The sequence below is a fragment of the Kwoniella shivajii genome, chromosome 11 (genome assembly GCF_035658355.1).
Source record: "Kwoniella shivajii chromosome 11, complete sequence".
In the NCBI taxonomy this organism is placed as follows: Eukaryota; Fungi; Basidiomycota; class Tremellomycetes; order Tremellales; family Cryptococcaceae; genus Kwoniella; species Kwoniella shivajii.
Genome location: NC_085918.1, coordinates 191,068 through 205,740, shown reverse-complemented (window position 1 = coordinate 205,740; position 14,673 = coordinate 191,068). Strand labels below are relative to the sequence as shown.

Below are 14,673 nucleotides of genomic sequence, written 5' to 3'. Positions count from 1 at the left end.
TCCAATGTCGAATGTCACCAGGTCACGGATCATCCACACGAGTACCTCCACATTCCATTCACCTTTTTCACACACAAAACATGGAAGAACCACCCGGATAACTTTTGTAACCGATTTTACGATAATGCTCGATATATTACGGTATGGGGGGGGGATGGGGACGTCAGAACGTTATTTGGCTGATAGCAAGCTCGTGAACAATTAATGGTACAGTAAGTCAGTAAGGGTATATATACAATGTGGATCTAGATGTTCTCAACATCTGAATTCACTCTCCCGTCTCCGAGAAGCAGATCCAAAAGCACAGAGAGGACGTGAATATCTATTGCTTCTTCACAAATGAATACATCATATGTTCTAACCTAGGAAGGAGATAAACAGAGGAATCCAAAATTAATAATGATACTTCCAGAATTGTTCTTTACACAAGTTCTTTCCTTTTCGTCACTCCATATCCTCACGAAATGCGATTATTTGGCAGGTCCAGCAGCTACTTTAGCTTTGACTGAATGACAATCATCAATCCTCCGTTGTAGTTTTGTAGCAAATGGACTCACTGTCTTCGACTACAGTTGGATCAGCGATGGATGACAAATCACCCAATTGATCACCTTCTCCAGCGACGATCTTCCTCAAGATACGTCTCATGATTTTACCCGATCGTGTTTTAGGCAAATCGTTGACGAGGTACTGTGTTCGTCAGCATACTTGTCTAGCGTGGGGTAACTTACAATCTTCTTGGGAGCGGCGAACGGACCGATCACTTTTCTAACTTGAATAGCCAATTCTTTGTTCAAGTCAACTTCCTTGGTAGCTTTGAAGTCAAATTCAGGTTTCATGGTGACGAAAGCGAACACTGCTTGACCGGTGATATCGTCGTGTGAACCGACCACTGCCGTTTCCGCTACACCCTTGTGGAGAATCAAAGCTGATTCTACTTCGGCCGTGGATAATCGATGACCTGATACACTGTGATGAAGGGTTAGCAGAGTCTACCTAAAAAAAGGCTCACTTGATTACATCTAAATGGTATTATCAGCATTAATCCTTTTCTAAATTGACTCACCATCAACTCTTCCCTTGATCCAGATATAACCATCGTAATCTCTAGCAGCACCATCTCCAAAGAAGAAGTAACCTGGATAAGGTTTCATGTATGTTTCAAGGTATCTCTTGTGATCTTTGAAGACTGTTCTAGCAAGTGATGGCCATGGTTTCTTTGCAACCAAAACACCTTCCACATCATTTCCTTCCAAGACTTTACCAGTTTGAGGATCGATGATGTCAACATCCATGCCGAAGAATGGGAAAGTCGCTGAACCAGGTTTGGTTGATATGGCTCCTGGTAATGGAGTGACGACGATTGACCCGGTTTCAGTCATCCAATAAGTATCCACGATAGCGCATTGTTTCTTTCCGGCGAAATCATTGTACCAATGCCAAGCTTCTGGGTTGATGGGTTCTCCAACTGATCCTAACACTCTCAATGATGAAAGGTCATGGTTTGCAACATGTTCTTCACCCATTCTTCGAAGTAATCGAATGGCCGTAGGCGCAGTGTACAAGTGTGTCGCCTTCCATTTGTCGACAAAGTCCCAGTATCTAGAGGCGGTAGGGTAGACCGGAGTGGATTCGAATACAGTCGTGGTAACACCGTTGGCGAGGGGTCCGTAAACAATGTAGGTGTGACCTGTTATCCATCCAACATCGGCCATACAAGCGAATTTATCGTCGGCGTGAACGTCGAATACATACTTGACGGTCAGATAGGCACCAAGGAGGTATCCAGCAGTACTGTGGACCACACCCTTGGGTTTACCGGTAGAACCAGAAGTCTAATCATCAGCGACATAGTGCATAGGTTACTCACGTAAAGGATGAAGAGAGGATCCTCGGAAGCCATTGGCTCGCAAGGGCAATAGGTAGGGACTTTGGCACATTCCTCGTCCCACCATTTGTCTCTGCCCTCGGTGAAAGGTACCTTGTTACCGGTTCGTCGAAGCACAAGGACGTGTTCGACAAGTGGACACGATTGAAGGGCAGCGTCGACGACTAGGGGATATCAGCGATGCATTTATGGCAAACCCGGCATAACTGACTAGCTTTAGTGGCAATACTTTTTCCACCTCGTCGTCCCTCACTGGAAATAAGCGTTTTAGCGGATACTCGCTGGTAGGGGACTCACTCGGTGGTGATCAACACTTTACATTCACAGTCGTTTACTCTGTCTCTGAGAGATTCGGCCGAGAAACCAGCGAATACAGCAGAGTGTACCGCACCGACTCTTGCACAAGCCAAGAATGCAGCAGCAGCCTGCCATGTCATGGGAAGGCTATGTTTATCGTGAGTTTCTGTTCTCTCGCAACGAGACGGACGTACTATACTGAAACTGCGTCACCTTTCTTAACACCCCAAGATCTGAGTACGTTTGCTACTCTACAAGTTTCTCTCATTAATTCTGCATAGGATATTTCTCTTGATTCGGAAGGTTCATCAGCTTCGTAGATGATTGCTGTTTTCTCTGGATTTTTATAAAAGTGTCTATCGAGACAGTTGTATGAAGCGTTCAGGGTTCCCTCTGGGCTATGATATGGGAAGATCACACGTCAGTTAACGATGTTCAGGCTTGGCTTTCCCCTGCAGAGTGAGGATACGCACAACCACTGCACATCACCATTTTCGAAATCACCAGCTCTGACAGTTTTGAAAGGTGTGTACCAGCTCAAACATTCTACCGCTTTTTCAGCCCACCATTTATCACTATCTGGTCCTACGGTCTTCTTCCATTCCGTCAAATAGGATTGGAAATTTGGACCAATGTGGGGTTTCGGTCTTCCTTCTTCACCTCTCAACCTTGGTGGTGGGGCGAATAAGTCTTCTGATTCAGGTACTGAATCAGGTAATGGGTGTACATGATGAATAACTTGTTCTGCCGCTGACATCGCCGAGTCTACTATCTGTGAGTGAGACGTTGTAAATGTCAGTGAATGCGATATTCGTCTGTCATAAGGAGGTGACAGTGTTTGGTGTAACACTCTTTTGATGGGATATGGAGTCAACGCCTCTGTCCGGCTGACCGGAGTGATACACACAGTGGGGGGGAATAGCTGGAGTGGGGGGGGGGGGAGAAAAGGGGCAAGGCATGCTTACAGTGTTGACTGATTGTTTGATGTTATCTATCGTTGCCATGATGACTGACTATCCTGACTGTGGTAGTATGTTGTGATTATGTATGATGCGAGGCAGTCAAATGATGAATCTGTCTTTTTCCTCTTGTCACAACGATATGCGGTCTTCTTTCTCTCTTTGTATATTCCAATTCGAAATTCCCCCCCTTTCTTTATATATCCCGAATGTACCGAATAGTAATAAATGCAATAACCGGACCAATCACCTGTTTACTAGTACTAAATATATCATATGGGCATATTATACGGTTATTCCCTCATATCCGAACGTTCTCACCTCAAAAACCCCAACAATCACATTCCTCGGTCATTCCCCCATTAGAACATTTACCGGATGATAGTTGAAACATAACGGTGTATGGGAGCCCATTCCACAGCGAACGAGTAATTGTTCACACGACTTGCTCACTGTATCGCGACCATACATAATTACATAGCGATGATAATCCCACGATAGTATTAGATGGTCAATTCGATGATCGGTTATCTTCGGAGGAAACAAACCGCCAAGATATCTCTCATACTTCTTTACTTTACTCTTTAATCTGCGAAGGCCTAAAACATAGCGTTTCCATTCCAGTAGCTTTTCTGCTCGTATTCAACAGTTTCCTCAATCCATCCAATTCTCTATTGAAATCATCGTTCGATTTTTGTCTCCTGTAAGCTTGTGAGATGGTATCGTAGATCTTTGAAAGCGTTTCATTCGATTGAGGGGAGACGTATGAATTGACCGATTGATGTAAGAACTCAATTTCCAATGTTGCCTAAGAGGTGTCAACACACTTCTTTCTGACAAGTACTCACAGTTAACATACCACCCGTACCGAATTTCGGTATTTTCTGAAAGCTGTTCAATGCCACCTGAGTGATCCTATTCACCAGTGATTCAATAACTTTTTGAATCAAGTTAGGCGATACATCACCTATCTTGGAATGAGCTTCTACCAATAACAAAATGGCCTTGTGCATATAGGGTCGTACTTCTATCATCGTAACAGTTAGCGTAGTCGCAAAAGGGGGACTTACCAGTAGGTTTGGATGTGTTTAACCAATCCATCCCATCGTTCAATATACCATCTTCAATAACCCTGATTAAAGGTTCAGATCGTGTCTGGATCAGTTGTCTGAAAATCATCTCATCCATATTTTCAATGACTTCCATCAATAAAGCTTGATCTTTTGACATATCCACATCTAATAGTTTCGATATTTTGTTACACAACGAAGATAGTGATTGTTTCTTCAACATGTCGAATTGTGCCAACGTGACTAACAATCGGATCTCCTGAGCGACGTAACATCAGCTCCACCCATGTCATTGGATAAACTCACTTGTCCTTGTTGCGAAACAAGTTGTAATCGACTTGGTCTTCTCATATGTTCATAGGATTTGTTATTGGGAGAAGTGGAATCTAACATTCCATCAAAGCAGAAACATAACGTATCTACGAAACTTTCTTTTACTTTCCTCTTGAAATGGGTCGTTGAAGTGATCGCTATTTTCTTAGTCGAAGTTGTTATTCGAATTTGGAAATCCTCAATTATCTGTAGATACTTGATAGCTGATTTTGATGTTACAGCTGTAGACCAATCTTCCAAATGATGTATAATTTTCGAATCTACATTGTCAGCCATGTCCTCCGAGGTAATGGCTCACCTCTTGACCAAGTTGAAGCTATAACTTCCTCGAACCTCCATCGCAAACTATCCAACATTGATTTCAATCCATTACGCGCTTCACTCGCCACATCGACACTCATCAACTCGATGGAACAATCAGATACTTCTTCTACCAATCTTTCAGCAAAATAACAAGCTGTGATTACTGATGTTCCAGATGGTACGAATGGTGGTATAGGTACGTCATCTTGATCTTCTTTCCTACTTTGAGATTCGGACAAAGCGGATAAAGTGAAAAACTGTGATAATGTTGTGATATATAATTTGATGATCTCTAATGCCATGGACCGGCATGTCGATGCAGGTCGTTTGGATGCAGGTGTATGTCCCGATGAATCTCGCTATATTTCGTCAGACTGAACGAAGACGGGCCAACTTACCTTTCGATATTTACCGTCCATACATGCTTTGGCGATTTTCCAGAATCCAGGTAATGATCGTGTCACGTAATCTGATAGTTGCTTGACGAGAGCTTGAATCGTCATCCAGGCGGCATCTACGGCTATGCAAAGGTAAGTTTGACAGCGCTAGCGAACAGACTCACGGGTCATGGCGTTGAGCTGATAATCTGCCGAAGCCAGCTGTCGTCTGAGCAGATCAGCCTCGGCGGTTGATGATGATGGCTCTGTCGAGCAGTTTTGCCGAGCAACTATACCCAGGTTCAACTATTATACGTTCTGTCGCGCTCACCTTTGATCCGCTCTTGCGATTTGTTATAGATGACCCTCATGTTATCCAAGATGTGTTTGTGTTGATATTCCAAGTACGTCCAAGCAGGTTCATCACTTTGATCAAGTTCAATCAAGATTCTAAGGGGTGTGTCAGGTCCAATTACACCGATAGAGACAGATGCAGCAACTCACTCAATCGTTCTTTCCTGTTCTTCAACACCCCTCGTTGGATCTTTCAAGGTCGAGTCTAAACGATCTCTCATATCACTCATAATACCTTCAACTGAATTCCAAACTTTATCGAAGATTCTCTTCTGTTGTTCTTTAGATGCGTTTACTCCAGGAATTAACTGTCTCGATGATTGGAGGAATGTTCCTTTTTTGTAATCTCTCAAAGCTTGATCGTATTTCCCCTTTTAACATTGAGTGTGATCAGCACGTCGAGCAAAAGGAAAAAACCTACAGCATTGATAGATTCCATCAATTGATTGGGTAGGTTGAATAGGAATTTGGACTTCTCAACTACACCAAGAGTGGAACGTAATTTTGAAGCTTTAACTGCGTTTTCCAAAACAGGTAAGAACACCTGATCTGCTCTATGTCCAGCGACTAAGGATCACACGTTAATGGTCATCAAAGACAGAGATATTCTCAGAATTGAATTTACCCTTGAAAATCTCTCTTAATTCTCTCGTACCGTGATCTGTATCGGTCGCTAAGAACCCTTCTTTCATATCTCTGTAAACGACTAGAATTTATGAGGTGAGTGGTAGCATAACGATATGGTGAGATACTCGGGACTTACCATCACTACTAGCTTTGACACCCACGAACCTATCAAAGTTCTCTTCCACTAAAATCCTAACAGCCTCTGATCTGCTCTCGATTGCTCTTTCCAAATTGTATATACCTTTTCTCAAATCCTGAAAAGATGCATCTGGATGATAGGCTGATAAGAACATTTTTGGATCGAATGATTTACTTGATAACGAAGTTGCTGTTCCTATTTCACGAAAAGTGGGTGAATCAGTGATGATAAGGTTGATAAGTTTTGTTCGAGATGAACCACTTACTAGTCTTCAAGTCCAGTTCATTTGATCTACATAATCATGATACACCAAGCGACCGTTGTCAGCAATCTAGCATTCAGTGTCAAATCAAGCAGAAGAGTTCAACGTCCAAACTCACCCGACCAACTTCCCCCTCAAACCCAGCGGATCAACTTCCTCAACCATCAATCCATCTTCCCCAGTCATCGTCCCAGCTAGTGGACCCTCAGTCTCATGATCTATCGATTCCCAAGATTCAGGTTCAAGCGATGAGATGCCATATAATTTGAGTACTAGGTGGGTTTTGTCAGCTGGTAAGTCAATTTCGTGGCGGGTGAGTCAGAGAAGATTGGCTCACATGCTGCTTCATCAACGTCCCTTCTGTTCATCTTGTGTATCTTTGTCGCTGAGATGCGTATACTATTCAATGAGAGCGCTGTATAAGATTGAAATGCTTCAATTTGTTGTTGGGATCGTCATTCCCCCCTCACCCGCGACTCCCAGTACTTCCAACGGAAACAACTGTCTTGCTGTCATCTTTTAACATTGCAATGTTCAAGCACACATTCTTTCCGAAATATCGAACAGAATAATAACAACAGACAAAAATGCTATGTGCTGATTGAATGAAAATGCGATAACAAACAAGGAGAATCAACAAAGACGTAAATGCCAAGTTCCCGCATGATCTCATTGAGAAAAAGTTACAGACGATGCACAGCTACATGACACCATCACTGAGAGTGTATTTCTTTACTCCCCCTTCGAATATTATAGTATCTGAGCTACTCGCTCTATACCCTCGTTGACGTGAATAGATTGTCGCACCTCAAACCGGAATTGGCTTTACCTCACACTTCTGTCCTTTTCCGCTTTAATCCTATTTCTCATCCTCCAACCTATTTTATGTTTATTACCATTCTTTTCCAATGTATCGTTGGTTATATCAATGACATTCTCAGGTGTACCTTGACCTGTTTCGGTATTATTTTCTGATAAATGGTTATCACCATTTTCACCTGAAGCTTGATTGATAACTTTTGCCCAAACTTCCTTTTCACCTTGAAGTTCACTGTTATTTGAACTTGCAGGTATATACGTGAAAGGGCCATTCACATTGGCTGGATGTGGATTGAATATAGCTTCTATGATGACTTCAGGTGGCAGATCGTTTATACCATTCGAAAGGGTTTGTCGGTGTCCTCCTCCTCCATTTCGTTTTCTCAAATGGTGTGTATGATGTCGATGATGGTCGTGGACTTTGGATAAATTCAATATCATAGGTGAAGGTACAGTATTGTCGTGTTTCCTTCTTGGTGAGATCTGTCCTGATTGAAGAGATACTGTACTTGTGGGTCTAGCTTGTGTACTTGTTTGACTTCGGCTGACCGTGGGGCGCAGATGAGACTCGAACGGCTGATGACTGTTTCGAGTCACAGATCTGACAAGTGAAGTCATGCTTGGATTGCGAGTTTGGTTGGTGGATGTAGAGTAGTTTGTTCGTGTCCGCTGGAGATCGAGGGAAGAGCCAGACGACGAGTTCGACGGCGTTTTCACAAGACCCACTGAGAGGAAGTCCGAGTCAGCTTACAAAAATACAGAGAGAGCCTAACACAACTCACGGTCGCTTCGTGTACCTTCCTGGGGGTCCATAGGCATAAAGTCTGATACTCCAGAGACGTGATGTCCTTCTTGCATTGGCGGGCTACGTTCGAGATATCAGTCTCATTCGCATATACACACAACTCACGCGGCCCATTTGTCTTCTCCACCAATCCACTTCATATCGACCGTTAACTACTCGTGATTAGCAATGTGATAATGGAGCAGGGAATATAAATCTCACCTTTATCGTCGCATTCGTTCGACTACCTTTCAAGAGAAACCTCCTGGTCAATTTACCCTTACCCGCAAACGCAGCCAGGTCAAGATCCACTATACCAAAAACCGTCTTCTCCCTGACCTCTTTACGAATCACGTCGACGATGCTTCCTTCTTCTCCCTTACCCTTCGTTCTACCATGTGAAGTAGAGGATGAAGTAGGGAGTTGTTGGATCTCCAACCTCAATCCAGATTCAGATAAAGGTCCACTGCCTACTATGGGCAAAGGAGGTCCCAAAGGTTTCTGTCTATATGGATATGTTCCGCTTGGAGTGGTCGAAGGAGGGATCGGTTTACTAAGTGGTACTCTGAACATATGATGTAACTCATAATCCCATTTACAGGCATGAGACTTGAGCGGTTTTGATGGTGTTGTACCTTTTCTCATTTCCGAATCAGCTTGAGAATTATCAATTTTCGGTCCGGGTCCAGAGACCGAACGAAGCCTTTGACTGATGTGAGCATTTGTTGTTGACGTGGTGGAAGAACTTGCTGTGGTAGCTACAGACGCTGTACGACTCATTCTATTTCTTCTGTCCGGATTGAAAATCTCATCTTGATCTTGGACGGGATCAATAAGGGTAGAGACAGAAGGTGTTGTTCCTCCTCTGATAGGAACGGTTTTTGGAAATGGGAGTTTATCTGTCGAGACTTCGGAAGAATCACGAGATGGTATCGGTCGATGAATGTTGATTAAGGGTGGTAACCCAGCAGAACTTTGAGTAGATTGTCTACTTGATCCGCTTGTACTTCTTGACCTAGTTCCATCTTCATCAATTTCTGGTTCTTCGCTTATCTGCTGAGGTGATTCCATGGCAGTTGGAAATTCCTCTGATTGTGGAGAATCTTGACCCAAAGCGAGGACCTGCTTCAAAGGCGTGGGATCAGAAGCTTTCTTGTCTGGCTTTGCAGGAATGCCATCCTTTTGCGGAGGAAGTGTCAAAGATTTCGGGACTCGCGATGTGGTCGTGGACGATGGAGGATTGAGGAGCGATCGTGGAGTGGGAGGATAAACACCTGAAGAAGCCGTTGACGTGGTTCCCACAGATAGAGATGATGCAGAAGGGTTGACACTTTGAGATTGCAATTTGAGGTTTGGCAATGAAGGTTTGGGTATTGGATCTAACGACGAGTGTCAGTGTTTGCCTTCGCAATTTTGAAGCTCATCAAAACGATGAAAAAGACGATGTGACTGGATCTTCCACTTACGATGACCTTTTTTAGACAATTCAATCATTTCTTTACCTCTAGGTCTTTTACCTCTAAATTTCCATTTAACGTCGAATTCACCTGATAACTGGGGGACATTACCCAGTTCATTGATGATGACAGTAGTTTCAAACAGGGCATATTTCTGATTATCGAACATATGTTTCAATTTCGATGATAATGCGTTATGATGATGATGTTCTAGGTTTTGCGAAGATGATGATGTTATGGAAGAGGGATATGTCGCTGATGGAGTCGATGATCTAGGTGTTGGCATGAATGAAGATGATCTTGAAGGTGGTATTGAACGTGAAGAAGAAGAAGATGACGAAGCAATCCCCAGGTTTGGACGTAGCATTGATGTTGACATTTTACACGAGTCAAACGATGGGGAATTTCAATCGTTTAATTTTTCCGATCGTTTGCGTGACTTGAAGACCGTGCACGGTTGGGGATTTTTATCTGTTTCAGTTGATTTCTCCGATATTAACGAAGTGAGCTAGCTTGAGCCGAGGTTGACGCTCTTCAAAGCTATGAGAGCTTGTGGATGTGATTCTGTCAACGATCTTAGATGACAGATATTCTGACGGTATGTCGTATTTCTTCGATACTTTAATCAGGACAAAGGTGGTGAGTCTAAGTGCGTCTCCCTACTCTCCCTCATTTGCACTCCTTCTTTCTCCCTCGCTTTGCTCTTTCTCTACCTCGTCACCACCACTTGAGCTCTAGTCGCGCAAGGTCTTGGACCCCTGTCTCTTTGAGTATACACAATGTCCCCAATGATATATCTGATCGAGTTTTCCTGTGGGGGAGGTAAAAGTGTTTATGACGGGTGTGTGCGCGCGTGATGATGATGATGGTGGGGTCTCAAAGGATGTCTTGTTGATGAATGATGAATGATGTGGTGTTTCAGGTGTGTGAAGGAGAGAACGAGTGTTGTGCTTGGACTGATGGTACCGTGATATTTCTTGCATTGACAGTCTCTTTTCGAGTTATCGAATGAACAAGTAATGCACTGAAGAGTGACTATCAATGCCCAGATCCTTTGCTTAGTAATGTTGATTTCTTCAAAAGATAGTAGGTCGACCTTCGGGCTTGGACGGTTGACCGAGAACGGATGTTGCTTGATGTCAAAAGTCAAAGCGTTGTTGAAACGTACTTTTACCAGTCAAGTGTCCTTTCTCTTGTATCTCTGTTCAGCGGGAGGTGTAGATGCTGGACGATAGATGCGAGTGTAGTGTCCACAGTGATTTGAACTTATCTTCATCTCATATATATCATACATGAGTTACTTGCTTTCTCGAGGCCGAAGAATGTCATAATCCGTTTTCGTTTCGGTGGTGAATCGAAATGCATGGTGACGTCTGCTGTCAAGTGAGAAGAAGGACGCCGAAGGGATGATATAACGTAAACAAACAGGGTCCCCGAAGCCGCGGCACGATACGGAAATAGAAAAGCGAAACGTCACTTCCTTCTTCCATTATAGAATAATGGTCAGATTACGCTCGATAAGAGTATGCATATGACGAAGAGGCTAAGCTGGATGAACGATCATTCTAGGGGGAAAGATGTGAAATATATGTTACTGCGTGATCAACGAGTATAAGCAAAAGAACAGGAGTGCTCTCGGTCTAGACTATCAACGCAGACCAGGTCGTCAACTCTATATTGATCTTGAACAAAAGTCTATTCATGTCCCCTTCTTGATCTTGTATCTCCTCCATCTTCTACTAAACTCTCTAAAGCCTGTCTTTTCCTCGCCCAGATGTCATTAGCAGCTTTCTGATGCTTTTTCATATCGGCCAGAGCGGGATCCACAAATTCATAATTGATACTTGTATGGCACCCATCGTTGGTGGATTTAGTCATCAACATCAATTGGTCATGCAAATAATCTTCGATGGTGATAGGTATATACAGTTCATTTTGATCGTGATCCTCTTCTCTATCTAATGCTCCAAGAGACGCGATCATTTCCAGAGTGAAGTCGAATGAACTTAATTGATCTTTCGAAGTGGTATTCAAACTATCTTTGAAGTCTTTTCTCAGGTCTGTCCATTCTTTATAACTGGGGTTCATCTCAAGTTCAACGCCAACTTTCGTTTCCATCTGATCTTCAGCTTTGTTCTGACTCTCAGATTCACCATGACTTACGAATCTAGGTGACGACTTGCATTTCCAAAAAGAAGAAATTTCTGTAGATACATCTTCATCAGTCTTTCGAGTCAAGAATTGATCAGAATTTCGATTTTGCGTAAAGAACTGATGCATTGCATGACAATCAGCATTCAATGTTTCATCTCTATCATTTTCATCTTCGAATTTGAGCTTTAGGTAGTCGATAATCCTAGAACCTCTGGTTTGATTATCCCATTTCGTGATATCTTCATCATCATTTGGAGCAGGAGCCCAAATACGCCGAATGACGAGTGGTTGAAACTCAGAGTAATCATCGTGATTGCTATCATCAGTACTGTCCGGTCCGATTGCGTTTCGAGCAACCCCTCCAGTGATAAAGTTTTTGAGTGAGCGAAGGGAATTCATGATGATTCACAATAGAAAGGGCTGGGTAGAATGCTCGATAGACGGTTATGTTGAGTGGGAAATACTTTGAGGGGCTGTAGCGCACCGAATATATACGTACCAAAGAGTATTGTGGAAGAAGGCAAATGTACTGGCTGAATGGTCTCGTCTTCGAACATCCTTTGTATTGTGACGCCCTGTCGCCACAACCTCTATTGAGATGGACGTCATGCTGTGAGTATCAACGTCTACCTTCATAGGTCGACCTCTCAGTTCTGCGTAGTGCGGTCTTATATTTCGGGGTGTCGATGAAAGGACGCATACATGTCATCATCCCAAACATCCTCCTCTATTCACAAGGGGAATAAACACGCTATGTATCTCATGTAAATATGCAAATGCTACGTCGTTTTTCGTTTCGTCGCTACCCAAAATGCGGCCTAGAACGATTTATCAGTAGTCCGCGGACGTACTATTATGCTCGAGTGAGATCGGATGTGGTGGAGAGGGCGTCGATGGTACTCACATTATACTCATGCTTCAACATACCGTCTGGAATACCAGTATAAGTGGTCTTAATCATTTTCTCTTCCTAATCAAGGTGAAAGGGGAAAGCGATAGGAAATCCTGATCAGTACTTGGTTCCGACTTCACATTGAATGTTCACGTCCAAAGCCAAAAGAGATGGACTCACTCTAATGTCAAATCCAACTATCCTAGCTAATTCTTTGACTTCATCTAAACTCAATTCGATACTTCCTTCACCCGTAGGAGAGTTTTTAGGTGAATTTTCAAAATGCCATAATAACGGTCCTATATTTATCCAAACTCCATCGTCTGCGAGTATCGTATGAATTATTTTAAGATAGTTCAAAACGTTTCGAGCCTATATATATATAATCAATATCATTGAACAATATTGTTTATGGACTACTCACACAATCGATAAAAAAACAAGTTACTACGGCACCCCATCTACCTTTTTGACATACTTTACCATCATCTTGACTTTCATCCCAATCTCCGTTTCCATATCCATCTGAATTCGAATCTGGTTTTGGATCTGACGTTTGTATCTGAATTTGATTTGAAAGAACTCGTGGTATATCCCAAGAAGATGGACCGTAGATATCTTCAAAATCACCTGCTACTAGAGAAAAAGCTCCTCCTTGTCCATTACCCAATACGTCCGAAGGACAAATATCAGGTATCTGAACTCTTAGTAGTAGATTGTGCATCGTTGATAGATGATTTGAGAACGAATGGAGATATGGATAAATCGTATGTGAATGTCGATGACTTGTGCTAAAATCCGCAGCACTGTATCAGTTATGTAGTCAACCGCAGAGGTGATATTCAAACGTGTGGAGACATACTGGTTTAACACCCAATCTGAAGCTATAAGCATATATGAACTAAACTCATTCCCCTGTGAAGCGAACCCTATATCATAACTCCCTCAATCAGCCATAACTCGCTACGGGGAGTGTCCTCTCTAAAACGATAACACTTCGGTACTCACCTCTTGCAGCTATTTCCATGGCTAATCTACCTAAACCACAACCGGGTACTAAAACCCTTACGCTGCCTCTATCCTTTTTGATTTCTTTTTCGCCGTCTATATTCCCATCTTCTTCCTTGGCCAAAGGATAATACTTCTCTAATGCTTCTAAACATGGATCATAACACGCTGCTCTCTCTCTTCTACCTTCGATAGCCCAATCTCTAACGAATGATCGAAGTGTTGAACGTATTTTATCTTGAGCCATATCGATTTCTTGTTGTGATAATTTATCTGCTCTTGGTGCATCGTGTGGATGTCCATGCGAGGGAGAGTGGTCATGTTCGTGACTATGTGCATGCGCTTGCGAGTGCGACAGTCGACGTTCAGACTCATCTTGTTCTAGCATATCTGCAAACACAGGTGTAGCTATCATCTCCTCTATGAATTCTGCATTCCTAAAAGCCAAATGTGCAAGTCAGTATGCTGGCGTCACCAGGGACAACAAGCTCACCGCCTGATACCTTCATCTACAGCATCGAGCTTTTCTCGATATCCTATACCGTTAAATATCTGTTTCGATTCTTTAGGCAGTGAAAGGAAGTTCATACGTCTAGCATGATTCGCCGACAGCTATCACACCGAATATGTACAACGTCAACATGCATTTCATACATGGATCAACCGTAGAGTTCAAGCTTACATGATACCTCATATACCCATCGAACGCACGTATCACTGACCGCCAATGATCTTTCTCTTCTATTGTATCGCTCATCTCGGATAGCCAACTCAGCGAAATGACAGATTCGTCTTGCGGGGGATCGAGAGGATCAAGCACTTGTCAGAGTAGTCGCGATGTTACTTAGTGGATGACCGTTGCTCCTCCTGAGAATCACGATTCTAATGGTAGGATATCTGATCATATTTCATCTCATTCATTCTAAAAGGTCGAATTTAGATTTCAGATC

The 14,673-nt window shown here is 42.9% G+C and overlaps 5 protein-coding genes across 5 annotated transcripts; all 5 read right to left on the bottom strand.

The window, feature by feature from the left end:
- Positions 1-470: 470 nt before the first annotated feature.
- On the bottom strand, positions 471-2,942 carry IL334_007516 (acetyl-coenzyme A synthetase; the record flags this gene model as incomplete). Its single annotated transcript, XM_062939206.1, has 9 exons — positions 471-505; positions 558-690; positions 732-969; positions 1,063-1,808; positions 1,871-2,052; positions 2,100-2,140; positions 2,186-2,332; positions 2,380-2,583; positions 2,659-2,942. 9 exons carry the CDS (start codon positions 2,940-2,942, stop codon positions 471-473), a joined length of 2,010 nt encoding a protein of 669 aa, XP_062795257.1.
- A 779-nt stretch (positions 2,943-3,721) lies between these two features.
- Positions 3,722-6,977, bottom strand: IL334_007515 (uncharacterized protein; the record flags this gene model as incomplete). Its single annotated transcript, XM_062939205.1, has 15 exons — positions 3,722-3,874; positions 3,993-4,171; positions 4,215-4,473; positions 4,521-4,807; positions 4,894-5,107; positions 5,249-5,370; positions 5,413-5,493; positions 5,559-5,677; positions 5,732-5,952; positions 6,003-6,148; positions 6,207-6,287; positions 6,345-6,542; positions 6,613-6,638; positions 6,728-6,881; positions 6,947-6,977. The coding sequence occupies 15 exons, from the start codon at positions 6,975-6,977 to the stop codon at positions 3,722-3,724; spliced, it is 2,271 nt and encodes a 756-aa protein (XP_062795256.1).
- Positions 6,978-7,434: 457 nt separating this feature from the next.
- Positions 7,435-10,048, bottom strand: IL334_007514 (uncharacterized protein; the record flags this gene model as incomplete). The annotated part of the gene is made up of 5 exons (XM_062939204.1): positions 7,435-8,153; positions 8,211-8,293; positions 8,339-8,385; positions 8,435-9,591; positions 9,679-10,048. 5 exons carry the CDS (start codon positions 10,046-10,048, stop codon positions 7,435-7,437), a joined length of 2,376 nt encoding a protein of 791 aa, XP_062795255.1.
- A 1,316-nt stretch (positions 10,049-11,364) lies between these two features.
- IL334_007513 (uncharacterized protein) lies at positions 11,365-12,222 on the bottom strand (the record flags this gene model as incomplete). The annotated part of the gene is made up of 1 exon (XM_062939203.1): positions 11,365-12,222. One exon carries the CDS (start codon positions 12,220-12,222, stop codon positions 11,365-11,367), a length of 858 nt encoding a protein of 285 aa, XP_062795254.1.
- Positions 12,223-12,602: 380 nt separating this feature from the next.
- Positions 12,603-14,480, bottom strand: IL334_007512 (uncharacterized protein; the record flags this gene model as incomplete). The annotated part of the gene is made up of 8 exons (XM_062939202.1): positions 12,603-12,641; positions 12,728-12,793; positions 12,896-13,087; positions 13,140-13,506; positions 13,578-13,644; positions 13,724-14,160; positions 14,217-14,335; positions 14,406-14,480. The coding sequence occupies 8 exons, from the start codon at positions 14,478-14,480 to the stop codon at positions 12,603-12,605; spliced, it is 1,362 nt and encodes a 453-aa protein (XP_062795253.1).
- Between the last annotated feature and the right edge of the window lie 193 nt (positions 14,481-14,673).